General features: G+C 43.2%; 1 protein-coding gene across 2 annotated transcripts in view; it reads left to right on the top strand.

Moving 5' to 3' along the window:
- SLC6A15 (solute carrier family 6 member 15) overlaps nt 1–15815 on the top strand; it is a 62272-nt gene that overhangs the window by 34113 nt on the left and 12344 nt on the right. For both annotated transcript variants that reach the window (XM_073556992.1, XM_073556993.1), the window contains exons 7-8: nt 9405–9646; nt 9734–9926. In XM_073556992.1, the coding sequence (XP_073413093.1) occupies nt 9405–9646; nt 9734–9926 (435 nt within the window). The remainder of the gene's footprint in view (nt 1–9404; nt 9647–9733; nt 9927–15815) is intronic.

Below are 15815 nucleotides of genomic sequence, written 5' to 3'. Positions count from 1 at the left end.
GCGGTTTCTACACCTACCATATGGTGGACCTCGAGTGGCGAAGGCACTTTATTTATATTTTTTATTTAGTGCCTTCCGCCACTCCTAACACTGTTATTCGTGGTTGGCGGGAGGGGACTGAGGAAACGAGCCTCATTGTTACCCAGCCAGGGCTGCCACTAGGAATTTCGGGGCCCCATACTGGCAAAATTTTCGGGGCCTCATACTGGCAAAATTTTAGGGGCCCCCTTGAGACTCCGCCCAGGCTCCACCCCAGCCCCGCCCTCTACCCCTCAAACTGTCCACAGTCCCACCGCTCTCTCTTGGAAAAACTCCACTTCTCACCAATCACACATTAACAGTTCCCATCTCCAGATCACACACATAGCCAGCAGCTCATGTTTTGGCCAAAAGATTTTTTAATTCTGCCACCACGACAAGGTAGACTCTTTTGGCCAGGCCCTAGGCTACTCTAACCTATTAAACATTTGTTAAAATATCCAACACAATTTAGATATATATTTTGTTTTTCAATTTTTAAAATGGCCAATAATATCACATCCAAAGGGACAAATACCACCACACCATGTCCAGACACCATATTACCACCACATGGTGACCAATAATACCACATACAAGGAACAAATACAGCTACACCATGACCAGACCACACATTACCACCAGTGACAGAATAATAGCACATACAAGGAACAAATACAGCTACACAATGCCCAGACCACATATTACCACCAGTGACAGAATTTTATGACCATAAGTGCCATTATACACAGGAGATCTGTACTTAGTATGCAGTGTCTGTGTACAGGTAATACAGTGATCACCGGTGACATTATACATAGGAGCTCTGTATGTAGTGCCAGTGTACAGATAACACAGTGATCACTGGTGACATTGTACACAGGAACTCTGTATATAGTGTTCAGTGTCAGTGCACAGGTTATACAGTGATCACTGGTGACATTGTACAAAGGCACTCTGCATATAGTGTCAGTGTACAGGCAACACACTGACTCACCAGTGACTTGTCTAGGTGAAGTCCTTTGTCTTCACTTTTCATCTTTCATCCAGCACAGAACGCCATCACGTCTTCCAGCCAGGGCTCGTCTCTGCAGGAAATAACACAGTTATCTAGAGCTCCACTTGCAGAACACATTACTTAATTTTTTTCCCCAACTTCTACACTACACCAGATGAAGAAAAAAAGCGACATAGTGTCGCTCTGCACAGTAACAGGACCTCCCCACATTTAAAACAGTATCCTCAAAAAAATAAAATAATTACATCACTGCAGTAATAATATTCCTAAATTAGCCCCTATGGTAATAATATCCCCCATCCCGTCTCATTCCTGGCTCCAGCCATATTTTCTCTCATCCTGCCCTCATGAGTATCCATTCTGCCCCCATGCGATCTCCTGATCCTGCCCCTTCTGTCTACATCGTATCCATCCTGCCCCATGTGTCTCCCATCCTGCCTCCTCCTGTGTCTCACATTCTGTCACCGTATCCATTCTGCCCCTCCTGTGTCTCACTGTCACATTCTGCCCCCCATGTCTCATATTCTGCCCTCAATCCCTCATATCCATTCTGCCCCCTCCTGTGTCTCCCTGTCACATTCTGCCCCTCCTGTGTCTCACTGTCTGTCACATTCTGCCCCGTTTCCATTCTGCCCCTCCTGTGTCTCACTGTCACATTCTGCCCCCATGTCCATTCTGCCCCCGGCCCCTCATGTCTCACATTCTGCCCCCATGTCTCACATTCTGCCCCCATGTCTCACATTCTGCCCTTATGTCCATTCTGCCCTTGGCCCCCATGTCTCACATTCTGCCCCATGTCTCACATTCTGCCCTTATGTCCATACTGCCCTCGGCCCCCGTGTCTCACATTCTGCCCCATGTCTCACATTCTGCCCTCATGTCTCACATTCTGCCCTCGGCCCCCGTGTCTCACATTCTGCCCCCATGTCTCACATTCTGCCCCATGCCCCGGGGGCCCTGTGGCTGTGGTGGGACTGCTGCAGTGCAGCTGGCTGCGCAGGGCCCCCCTGGCTTCTGCCTGCCCTGTGGCCCTGTGACTGTGGTGGGACTGAGGCCGTGCGGCTTGCTGCTCAGGGCCCTACCTGGGCCCTGCCTGCCCTGGGGCCCTGTGACTGTGGTGGGACTGAGGCCGTGTGGCTTGCTGTTCAGGCCCCCCCCTAGGCCCTGCGTGCCCTGGGGCCCTGTGACTGTGGTGGGACTGAGGCCGTGCGGCTTGCTGCTCAGGGCCTGCTCTGGGGCCCTGTGACTGTGGTGGGACTGAGGCCGTGTGGTTTGCTGCTCAGGGCTCCCCCTGGGCCCTGCCTGCCCTGGGGCCCTGTGACTGTGGTGGGACTGAGGCCATGCGGCTTGCTGCTCAGGGCCCCCCCTGCCTGCCCTGGGGCCCTGTGACTGTGGTGGGACTGAGGCCATCCAGCTTACTGCTCAGGACCCCCCTGGGCCCTGCCTGCCCTGGGGCCCTGTGGCTGTGGTGGGACTGCTGCAGTGTGTATGGCTGGTTGCACTGGGCCCCCCCTGCCCTGAGAGCACTCACCTGCTCGCTCGCCTGTCGCCTCCACATACGGTCCGCTGCCCATGCCACAGCCACCACCTCTTCTCTCCTGGTGTCCGCCGCCCATCCACCACTCCCAGCCACCCACGTGGCACTCACACCGGCACCGCACACGCTGCTCGCTCTGCTCCGAAATGAGGAAGTGGAGCAGAGCGTGTGATGTCATGAGAGGCTGGCTGGACGGGACCCATAATGCACTGGGGCGGGCCATAGCTTAAAGCTACAGTGCCTGCCCATTTTCTTTTTGCCAGGCGGCCCGGGGCATTCTAAATAAAAGTGCCTGCTGCCTGATCAAATCATCGGGGGGGCCCAAGCGCGCGGCCCGGGCTGCCAGCATGCTCCGGCGGCCGGGCCCCCCCGATTCACCGGGCCCCATACACAAGTAAGGGCTGTAATGCCCTGATGGCGGCCCTGTACCCAGCCACCAACACAGCAAGGGATTGGACCTCATGGTAGAGTCCAACATTTGAGTGCTTTCTTGCTACACTATCTGCAACATGAACCCTGTTTAGTTATGATTAGGAATAATGCTGATCACTGGGTTGCCACTTTGTTAGATCTACGTTACAAAACCAAATTTTGCCAGATGATTCCCACCCCAGAAAGGTACCCGCGAATGCTGAAGTATCGAAACATGCTTTTACACAACCTTAAGAGAGCTTTTCCTCAAGAGCGCAGTGAAGCACACAGTTCGCATCACAGCTGTATACTTCCAACCTGCGGCACATCAATTCGTCAATGCCAAAACATTAGCTGCAGCAGCACCAGTGGTGGAAGTGGATGAAGCAATTTCTGTGAGTCCTTTGACACTTCTTTTAGGCCAACTCATGCACTAGCACAACAGAGTCCAAATCTTACACTTGCTGACTGAGTAGAGAGGATGGTGCAGGAGTATCTAGAACTGAATATCAATACCATCAAGGAGGGTTTGGACCCTTTTACATTTTGGTCTTCCAAAAATTATGAGTGTCCTGAGCTCACCTCACACTCCTTGGAGGTTTTATCAAGCCTGGCAGATATCGTTTTCTCAGAACATGTCTTCGGCGCTGCTGGTGGTGTCCTGATGGATAAGCACAGCTGGCTGTCCTGTGAAAGTGTAGACCGCCTAACTTTCATTAAGATGAACATGTCATGGATCTCCAAGGGCTTTTGCACCCCAATCACAGACTGTACAGACTAGGTGATATTGCATTTATTAGTGTGATGGATTAATGTCAAGTAACATAACTGCTCTCTGTGATATCTGTATTGTGGCTTTTGTGCCTGCTGTGGCTGCTTCTGGTACTGCTGCTGATGTTAACATAAATTTGTGGAAATGTGAACAGTCATGGTTGGTCTGCTGGGTTAGCTGTAGTCGAAGATGTCTCGGTCCCAATTACATTATTTCTATTCTCGTGACAGTTATTCCACTTCAGTGGTGCCAGGCACTCAGTTTTTAAAATGTGAACACTCCTGGTTGGGTGTCATTCTGCTGTATTGGGTGTAATGAAAAACCTGTAGGTTCCTATTTTACTATTTCTACTGTGGTGAAATTGATGCCACTTTGGTGGTATCTGCCAAAAATTTTTGGAAATGTGAACACTCCTGGTTGGGAGTGCATTTGCTGTATTGGGTGTATTGAAAGACCTGTATATATACATTTGGTTGTCTCCTGAGGAAGAAGTTGTATGGATTTTGAAATGCATTGAGAATAAACCACCATCATCTATATTTTAAATGTCTGGATTCCAATTTTATTCAGCAGCGCGGATTATATCCACATATTTCCTATTTTGTCGTTCCTGGTTCAGTCATTTGCTGGCCCGTGGGTCTGCTGCTGCTGATAATCTGTCTGTATTTTCATGTCTTAATGAAAGCAGCCCCAGGTGAGCACCATCTGAAATATACATCTTGAATATCCATCGGATAAGACCCTATTTTGAGCTTATTTCTCCTGCAGTTTTTTTCGTTGGTATTGGGTGTAGTGGAAGACCTCTCGGTCCCTATTATATTATTTCTACTGTGGTGAAATTAATGCCACTTCTGTGGTGTAAGGTCCTCATTTCTTTAAATGTGAACCCTCCTGGTTGGGTGTTCATCTGCTGGATTGGATGTAGTGGAATAAATGTCAGTCCCTATTATACTAATTCTACTGTGGTGAAATTGATGCCACGTTGGTGGTGTAAGGCCCTCATTTCTTTAAAATGTGAACACTCCTTGTTGGGTTTCCATCTGCTGCATTGGATGTAGTGGAAGAAGTGTCGGCCCCTATTAGACTATTTCTATTGTGGTGAAATTGATGCCATTTTGGTGGTGTCTGGCAAAAATTTTTGGAAATGTGAACACTCCTGGTTGGGTGTCCATCTGCTGTACTGGATGTAGTGAAAGACCTGTCAGTCCCTATTATACTATTTCTACTGTGGTGAAATTGATGCCACTTTGGTGGTGTCTGCCAATAATTTTTGGAAATTTGAACGCTCCTGGTTGGGTCTCCTTCATCCTTGTTGCCTGTAGCAGTAGGCCTCTGAGACCGTCAGGCCTCCACCCCCTTGGACTCAACTACCCATGTTACTGTACTTAAATTTTTCTGACAATGGTAGTCTACAAAACTGATATTTGTGCCTCCTGAGTGTGGCTCAACATGAAAACAGGTAGAGGTGTTTCATGTGGTATCAGGGCTCCCAGGAAAGGGGCCCTACACTGATCCCTCACCCACCTTGTGATGTTCCATTGAAAGATGTAAATGCTGTCCCAGACCCCGATACCTCATGCCTGGTTGATTGCGGCAGTGCCATGTTAAAATTTGTACTGTGGGTAAATTGAGGCCATTTTCTTGGTGTTTGTCCCTCATTTGATGTGTTTTGGCAGCATTTGGGGCCATTATAAGGTATTGTGCATGCGTTTGTTTTTTCCTCCAATTGACGTGAATGGCGTTTGATTATGTTCAGCGAATATTCGACTAATTAATCAGATAATAATGCAAATTGGGCGAACGTAATCCGAATCGAACATTGAAGTATTCACTCATCTCTAATCTTTATCCCTAATTTGACTTTTTTTTTCATATTTTCATGGAACAGATTTGACTAAATGCATATATGCCATCATACTATATGAGATAAATGGTGATCTACATTTAATTTGTCAGGGAGTGTGTGAAAGACACCACACAGCAGAGGGTATGAGAGGGAAGCATGCACGGGTTGCACCCCTGCATCTATGCTAGCTACTATAAGCTTTAGAGATTTATGTCGAAATGGATGTACTTTGTGATGTGGATAAGCTGCAAATCCTGAATTTTTAACGTTTTATCTAAAGATCATGCCCAAAACAGTTTTCCCCAAAATTGTGGCTGAGAAAGTATAATGACGCTACTTGTTTATTAGAATGTTTTTGGCTTATTTATTCCCTTGGCTGGAGACATAATAAAGTGTTGTAGGAAGAATTGTTCTGAATTAATCATAAACACGAGACAAGTGACTGTGTGTAAAGGCTTGATGACCTTCGTTAATAAAACAAGACAGAGATTGTGATTACTTAACACATAATACAAGATTCATAACACAATTCCAGCTATTTTAGTATAAGGCTGTGCTGGGGTAAGTGTAATGGATTCTACACTTCACAATTTGACATTTAAACAACATCCCTTTAAGCATAGATTTATCTTGTGTACCATGATATATCTTGTTTTCAACTGAACTCAAAAACACTATTATTATTATTATACATTTATATAGCACCATTTATTCCATGGCACTTTACATGGGAAAAGGGGAATATAGACAAGTACAATAAACATGTGCAAGAGAAGGGACACACAAGTGCAGAAGGAGAGAGGACCCTGCCCGCGAGGGCTCACAGTCTACGGGGATGGGTGAGGATACACTAGGAGAGGGTAGAGCTGGTTGTGCGGTGGTTCAGTAGACCAAGGATCATTGCAGGCTGTAGGCTTGTCTGAACAGGTGGGTCTTCAGGTTCTTCTTGAAGGTTTCCGTTGTTGGTGAGAGTCTGATGTGTTGCGGCAGAGAGTTCCAGAGTATGGGGGAAGCATGGGAGAAGTCTTGTATGCGGTTGTGGGAAGAGATGAGGGGGGAGTAGAGAAGGAGATCTTGAGAGAAAACATGCTAATTTTCTGTCTACTACTGGAAAGCACAAAACTGTATACTACTTGTCAATGGCAGACATATGCAATATAGAATACTGTTCCATATGGTTAAAGGGGTTGTCACTGGTGATGAGCGCAAGTGCTCGTTACTTGAGTTTGCCAAGGGTGCTCAGATATGCACAGAGTATTGCGGGCACTCAAGTGACATGTTTGAGTCCACTCTTAGAAAGCCAAAAAGCAAGCATATTTTGTGGCTGTATTACAGCCGCGAAACATGTGGCCATGGAGACTCAAACATCTCACTTGAGAGCCTGCAATACTCAGTTCATACCTGAGTCCCCAATTCAAACTCGAGTAATGAACACTTGCGCTTATCACTAGTTGTCAAATGATTGTTGTTCAGGAGCACAGCTCTCCCCTGCCTCCCGGCGTCTTACTTCCTGGGGGTCAGTGCGCTCCAGTTTGTCTTCATTGTTCCACTTATCAATGCTCAGAACTGTGTGCTCTCCAATGCTGCAAACAGAGGCAGCCTTACCACTGCAGCATCGGGTTAGAGCAGGCCTCATCCAGCAGCGCCTGCATTCTCTAGAGCAAACGTCCATGCCTAGCCTAGGAAACTGGCCGCCTCTGATAGCCTGCAGAGATGGCCGATATCTTAGACAGCAAGCAGTTAACTCTAAGAATTTAAATCCCTCCATTCTTTAGAATAGAGAGGATTTTTATTAAGTGGTAAATTGCATATTTACCCATTTAAGAAAATGAGAATAACTCTATACATTCAGAGGAGCATTGGCGTTCCTACACCAGTCGCCATTAATGTCCACAAACTAGCAACAGTCCAGACAATAGCCGGCACTCATATTTTCTTAAAATAATTACTTAATTAATCAGTAGTAGAAAAGGCACAAAAAAAGGTTGAACACATAGCACAAAAATTAAAAAGACAGAAAAGAAATAACCGTTGCGCTCCAGGAAACATTTTTCAGACCTCCATAGTTTTGTACTGTTTTGTTCAACCAATTTTGTGTCTTTTCTACTACTGGATTAATAAAGCAATTATTTTCTGAAGATGTAAGTGGCGGCTATTGTTTGGATGCTTACCATTACTGGAGTATTTTTCAGTGCACCCGGACTTGTGAGCTGATGGCTCTTTTTTCACAATGTCCCCAAACTGCTTGACATTAACAGAAACGCTGTCTTGTCTGCAAAACTGACAAGATTAGTGTTTGTTGCGATTTTATCCAAACGGATGTTCGGTCTATGTGGAAAGTCATTCCTGTGCATTTGCACACTGACTAACACGGACAGCATACTGCCCAAAATATCTCCATTATAATGTAGCCAAAGTCATAAGCTCGGCAGCACTATCCAAAAATGCAAAAAGCAGAGCAACAAAAACAGTCATGAAGTCCATCTGAGTAAATAAATCTATAACAATCTTTATTGATCACATAAACAACAGACTAAGGACAGATGGGGCTAAAAGCATAATGAACAGAGACCAGCATCCATCACATCCAAAACGCGTGTCAGGGTGGGCGGGTAGACCACGGGAGATCCTGCCATTGCACTTTACTAAGGTATTTATTGCCTCTTACTGTATACATATATGTGCTTGAATTGTGACAACATGGATCTCATTTATTATATTGCCTGTGTACTGATATTTCCACTACTAAATGTGGTTTAACCTGCCCTAGGGTATGCTATGGATGCTGGTCTATGCTTTTAGCCCCATCTGTCCCTTAGTCTGTTGTTTATGAAATCAATAAAGATTGTTATAGATTTATTTACTCAGATGGACTTCATGACTGTTTTTGCTGCTCTGCTTTTTGTATTTAATTGTTCTGCAGTTGGTCCAGAATTTTTTCCATGCTCATATTGTGGGTAATTTATCTAGTGGTGTACTCCCTTTTAGGAAACCTATGAGTGGAGATTTTTTTCTCTACTTTTTCCCACTATATTATGCTTGCAAATATCTTTTTTTTGCTATCTCACTATCCAAAAATGGTCTGAAAAGTTTGTTTGGAAAGAGAATCATTATTTGTAGTCACTCAATGCCCCGACTGCCTAAATGAAACAATCTCCTTGTGCTTCTCGGATGCTCTAATAGTGTATTTAAGAATAAGTAAAAACATAACACCACACTTCTCCTGTTATATATCACGGTTTCTCCTGGTTGCTTTAGTATTAAGCCCTTAAAATTTCCTATGCACTTTACAATATATTCTCTTGTTTACACAATTTTCTAGCATTTTTCCTTGAAACAATTGATATAAGCTAAAATCTATGGATATAAAATAGCGTAAATAATAAATCATAAATAATAGTTAAGAATTCTATTTTTTATGTTTGTGGAAAATATCTGATGCATAGCAGATTGTAACTATTCATACGACCCACCAGGAACTTTTTTGCTTTATGCTGATGGTGTTAGTGACAATTCTTGAAACCCGCATATAGTGCCACCTAGTGTCTCATAGCATAATTACTTCTCCCATAAAAAGAAATGTAAATTATGAATATTTGACGCATGGCTTAATGTGCTTTAGTTACTTCAAATACATTGTCCTATCAATTTTCTTATCATAGTCCATTTGACATTGCAAAGCTAAATAAAAAGTCCAAAAAATAAATGTTAAAAAAAAGAAAAGTAGAAAGTGGAACGCACAAATAACTCAAGGGCAAAGCAACTGCAATAATTTCTTAGTAACGTGTTTTTCTCATTTCAGCTTGAAATAATGCTAGAGCCCAAGGTCTGGAGAGAAGCAGCGACACAAGTGTTCTTTGCTCTGGGATTGGGATTTGGAGGAGTTATTGCTTTTTCAAGTTACAACAAGCGGGACAACAATTGCCATTTTGACGCCGTCTTGGTCTCATTAATCAACTTCTTTACATCAGTTTTGGCAACTTTGGTTGTGTTCGCTGTGTTAGGATTCAAAGCCAACATTATGAATGAAGGCTGCATCTCTGAGTAAGAATTTGGCATTTTTCATATATTAGTCACAAAATGTAACATCAGCCTGTGAAATATTCTGCTTTGGTACCTTTATTTTTGTAGGAACTCGGGGAAGATTGTAAGACTTTTACAGGCGGGCAATCTCAGTCACAGTGTTATTCCGCATCATGTGAATTTCTCCAGTATTACAGCACAGGATTACCAGTTGGTCTACGATATTATTAAAAAGGTGAAAGAAGAAGAATTTGAGGGGCTTGGGTTGGCAGCTTGCCAGATCGAAGATGAACTTGACAAGGTAAGCATTTACCCCATCATGTTTTAATATTTATCTTGCTGGACCTGTTTTTTTTATTTCCTAGATTAGACTAGACTAGGCTAGGTGCCTTAAAAGGATGCCCTTCGGTTCCACAAACATATTGTACATGGGAATCTTTTTTTTAAGACCTCACCCATGTATTCTGCCAATCTGTCCTTTTCTCTTGTAAACTGAAAGGAGCTGCAGCACAATGATGATCAACTTCTCTACACACATACATTTACTATTTCTTCTTCCTCCACTTTCCCACTCTTACACAGTGCTGCTAAGATCACAGGACAAGCCAAAAAATCATTCAACAGATTTTCAAATAAGTTGTAACATATTGTTTGGGTAAGATTTTCACTTTTTTCTCACACACAATGAATTGATTTTATACGCTTCAGTTTAAATGGATCACTAGCCCTTTTATGGCAGGCCAACCAAATTTTGGCATTTTGTGCTTTCATTGGAACAACACAAAGAAGCAGATAAAAAAAGCAAATTGGACATAATTTCACACAAACCCCCAAAAATGGGCCAGACAAAATTGTTGGCACCTTTCCAAAACTGTTGGTAAGCAACTTTGTTTTAAGCATGTGATGCTTATTCAAACTCACTTGCGGCAAGTAACAGGTATGAGCAATATGCAAATCACACCTGAAACCAAGTAAAAGGGGAGAAGTTGACTCAATCTTTGCATCGTGGGTCAGCAAGTGCCACAAGGTTCTCAAGGTTACAAGTTCATCTCCACGGATTTTAATGCTCCTTTGTCCATGGTGCGCAACATAATTAAGAAGTTTACAACCCATGGCATTGTAGCTAATCTCCCTGGACATCAGCAGCAGAGAAAAATTGATGAAAGGTTGCAATGCAGCATGTAAATGAGCTGTTAAGCTTTATGGGCCGAACAAAGATCTCTCTGAGAATCTGCCTCCAAAGCTTATTTTAAATGAAAGGGGGCGTTACCAGTGTGAGACCTGTAGTTTAGGAAAGTAAACTGTTTTTTTTCTCAGGGAAATCTAGGTGCAGTCCATATCTTAACAGCTCATTTACATATAAGAAAAATATGCATTTCTCTGGAATAAGAAAGCAGATCCCAAATATCAAGGTATCATTTTATTTAGCTTTCTATGATCAGCATGCCCATGTAGACGGCTTAGGAGAGTTTATCCAACTGACCAATTCCCTTTAAAGACACCTATCACTTTACAATGAAAAATGGGAAATTAAACCATGTGGTAAAAATATATAATATATATGTTACATACAACTTTTTAATTATCTTTAATTCCATTTTATTGGAAGATGAGGTGACTACAAACTGTTTTGCGTGAGTGTTGCAGGAGGATGATGCGTGATTACAGACCAATACCTCTGAGGCATTCAATCTCTTAAGCACCAGTGTCGATAACTGACAACCTAATGTACAGGTGCTTCTCACAAAATCGGAATATCCTCAAAAAGTTAATTTATTTCAGTTCTTCAATACAAAAAAGTGAAAATCATATTAATATAGAGTCACTACAAACAGAGTGATCTATTTCAAGTGTTTATTTCTGTTAATGATGATTACTATGGCTTACAGCCAATGAAAACCCAAAAGTCATTATCTCACTAAATTAGAATAAATAGCATAAAACATCTGCAAAGGCTTCCAAAGTGTTTAAAAAGTTCTCTTAGTCTGTTTCAGTAGGTTCCACAACCATGAGGAAGGATGCTCTCTTGACAAATGTACAGAAGACAGTCATTGACATGCTTCACAAGGAGAATAAGCCACAAAAGGTCATTGCTAAAGAAGCTGGCTGTTCACAGAGTGCTGTTTCCAAGCATATTAATGAAAAGTTGAGTGGAAGGAAAAAGTGTGGTAGAAAAAGGTGCAAAAGCAATCGGGATAAGCGCAGCCTTGAAAGGATTGTTAAGAAAAGACGATTCAAAAATTTGAGTTAACTTCTCAAGGAGTAGACTGCTGTTGGAGTTATTGCTTCAAGAGCAGTGGTGTACCACCATGGCGGCAGGCCACGCGACTGCTATGGGGCCCCGAGGGGAGAGGGTGCCCGCTGGCCGGGCCGCCATCAGGGAATTACTGCCCTGACTGGCGTATGGGGCCCAGTGGGCAGAGGGGGCCTGCATTGGCCCTGTCTCTACTGCTCATCGGGCCCCAGTGGCAGGCTTCTGCCGGTGCAGTAACTGAACCTGCGTCTGAGACGCAGGTTCAGTTAAACTCTATTGCCGTGCGGGCCCGCACAGCAATAGTTAAAAGCCGCCAGCCAATCAGAGGCTGGCAGCTGACGTCAGTATGCATGTCAACGGCGTATGACGTCATTGTCATTAGCTGGCAAGCGTACGTTTAACTGCATGGAGGGATCATCGCTGCAGGAGCGTGGCCAGGTAAGGAGAAAGTTTTTTTCATTTTATTGAAAGCATACTGGGGCAGGATGGGAGACATGGTGGCAGGATGGGAGACATGGTGGCAGAATGGGAGACACTGTGGCAGGATGGGAGACATTTGTCCCTGTGTACTGTATGTGATATTAGTCGGTCATTGTGGTAGTAATATGTGGTTTGGACATGTTGTGGTGGTATTTGTTCCTTGTATGTGGTATTATAGGTCACTATGTGGTGGTAATATGCTGTCTGGTCATAGTACGGTGGTATTTGTCCCTTGTATGTGACATTATTAGTCATTTTAAAAATTGAAAAATAAATAAAAATATACCTAAATTGTATTGGATATTTTAACAAATGACTTATAGGATAGAGTAGAGTAGAGCATGTCCAAAAGAGTCTACCTTGTCATTTTGGAGGCTTAAAAAATCTTTTGGCAAAAGCTGCTGGCTATATGTGTGATCTGGTGATGGGAACTGTTAATGTGTGATTGGGGAGAAGTGGAGTTTTTCCAAGACAGAACGGTGGAGCTGTGGACAGCTTGAGGAGTGGAACCTGGGCAGAGTCTCAAGGGGGCCCCTAAAATTTTGCCAGTATGGGGCTCCCTGCCCGCCGGAGTTGGACCACAATGGCTGTGCTGTGCCGCTTCACTCTGTAACTGGCTCCTCCTAACTCCTCCTTTCTAGTCCTGCACTGCTTCTGGCTGAACTTTCTGGCTAGATTTGCATAAGGACGCCACACCTCCTGGCTGACATAGCTTTCCAGCCAGAGAGACCATTGTATGCTGGGCCCGGCCAGAAGTAGTTGCACATGCAGGGGCGACACTGCACTTTTAATTGTGCTTGTGTGTCACCCCGGCCACGTCATTACTATCAGATACAGCCGCACTGCGTGTCGCCATGTGTGTTGAAGTGACTGCACTAAAATACTGGGGGAGCGGCGAGTGGGCCACTCTGATGGTACATGGCCGTTTCTGTGACTGTGCCGGTCCTGTACTACCACATGTCTGAAGAGCTGGACAGGACACACACAGGCTGTGGGCAGGCGAGCGACACTTGATGCAAGCTTCCCCAATCCACATATTAATAATATTTCTAGTGTGTGTGTGTGTGTGCATGTATGATGTGAATATCTGTGTATGTCAGTGTTCAAATATGTGTGTATATCTGCATGTGCACGTATCTGTGTATATGTCTTCTAAATCAAGGCAATCTCTTTCTTGGACAATGTTTGACCTATATCTATAACATGCATGCTTGGAGTTGAGAGAACCTGTTGATTATTTTATTTATTTTTTGGGGGGAGGGGCCTATTCATACTTTTGCTATGGGGCCCTCATGATTTCTATGTATGCCACTGTTCAAGAGCCACTACACATAAACATATCCAGGACATAGGCTACAAGAGTCGTATTCCCTGTGTCAAGACACTCATGACCAATAGACAAGGCCAGAAGCATCTTACCTGGGCCAAGGAGAAAATGAACTGGACTATTGCTCTGTGGTCTTAGGTGTTGTTTTCAGATGAAAGTAAATTTTGCATTTCATTTGGAAATCAAGGTCCCAGAGTCTGGAGGAAGAGTGGAGAGGCACAAAATCCAAGCTGTCTGAGGTTTAGTGTGAAGTTTCCACAATCAGTGATGGTGGAAGCTATATCATCTACTGGGGTAAGTCCAGTGTGTTTTATCAAGACCGAAGTCAGCGCAGCCATCTTCCAGGAAATTTTAGAGCACTTCATGCTTCCCTCTGCTGACAAGCTTTTTGGAGATGGAAATTTCACTCTCTAGCAGGATTTGGCACCTGTCCACACTGGAAAAACTACCAATACCTGGTTTAAAAACAACAGTGTCACTGTGCTTGACTGGCCAACAAACTCGCCTGACCTTAACCCCATAGAGAATCTATGGGGTATTGTCAAGAAGAAGATGAGACATCAGACCCAACAATACAGACGAGCTGAAGGCTGCTATCAAAGCAACCTGGGCTTCCATAACACCTCAGCAGTGCGACAGGCTGATCGCCTCCATGCCGCCACACCGCATTGATGCAGTAATTGATGCAAAAGGAGCCCCGACCAAGTATTGAGTGCATTTACTGAACATACATTTCAGTAGGCCAACATTTCGGATTTTAAAATAATTTTTCAAGCTGGTGTTATAAAGGATTCTAATTTACTGAGATAATGACTTTTGGGTTTTCATTGGCTGTAAGCCATAATCATCAACATTAACAGAAATAAACACTTGAAATAGATCACTCTGTAATGACTCTATATAATATACGAGATTCACTTTTTGTATTGAAGAACTGAAATAAATTAACTTTTTGATGATATTCTAATTTTGTGAAAAGCACCTGTATTTGTTTATTTGTTAGAAAGGGTTATGAGGATCACTATAAAAGGAAACTTCCCACTTTGAGGAATCTGATCATAAAGAAACGTCTTAAACATATTCACTTACTGAATGACACTCGCATGGAGATGCACTTGTTTCCAGGTTGAAAGGAATCGGGACATGGTAGACTTTTTTCACATGTAGTGTTTTTGCTTCATTTTTTTTGCAGGCAAAACTTCCTCTCTTGGCAGTAAAGTAGCTGCTTACCAAAAGCAAGTTATGCTGAGTTTTTATTTTCTCTTGTGCATGCTGATAAAGTTTAGAGCCCCCCCCCCAAAAAAAAAGCACATGATGCAACTTCCTTAGGTTTTTGCACCAAAAATGCAGCAAAAACTAATAGCTGTGTTTTTTTTTCTGCATTTTCTCACTTTTAGCTTTCTACGGCTGAAAAAAATGCTGCAAAAACACTGAAAGAAGCGACATACTGCAGTTTTAAAAAACACAGCAGTTTCCAAATTCAGTCAGAAAAAGAACCAATATGTGTGCATGAGATCTGTGAAATCTCATAGCTTTTGCTGGTATTATATAACACAGATTAAAATTTGCATAAAAAAAACAGCAAAAATGCAACATGTGAACATAGTCACTAAATGAGTTGATACCTGATTTTGGCTGTAAGGCACTTACTTCTACAGAGCCAGATAGGGGGAGTTATGCCAACATGTACCATCTGGCATTGGGAATAATAAATGTAATGTGTTTAAAAGTACAATATTATAATACTTTAGTTTACGGCATTGAAATCTAATACAAGCAAGGAGTTCACCAGAGCTCGGGGATATTTACTACACATGATACGCTTTCACATGAATGCTTGATATGCCACAACTAAGTCCATTGTGCAGAACATTCCTATGGAAGCTGCATAGTAATTACTGTAGATGCACCATCATACCTAAAAATTGAGGTGACAGCCACTGCACTAGTGTTAACAGGTCGACATTCATCACCCTTGCTCTGCCAAGGTCGATATGTAATAAGTTATGAATTTAAATACTTGCCCTGACTACAATATCATATTAAATCCCTGAATCGTATATTTTAAGGAAAATATTCAGGACACAGAACCTTTTGAAATTGGGGAGCAACAAACTTTGACATCCTAG

This window comes from Dendrobates tinctorius, unplaced genomic scaffold (assembly GCF_039654945.1).
Source record: "Dendrobates tinctorius isolate UK_male_01 unplaced genomic scaffold, ASM3965494v1 ptg000241l, whole genome shotgun sequence".
NCBI classification, from domain to species: Eukaryota; Metazoa; Chordata; class Amphibia; order Anura; family Dendrobatidae; genus Dendrobates; species Dendrobates tinctorius.
Note: the sequence above shows the minus strand (reverse complement) of the source record. Positions and strands in the feature narration are given on the sequence as shown.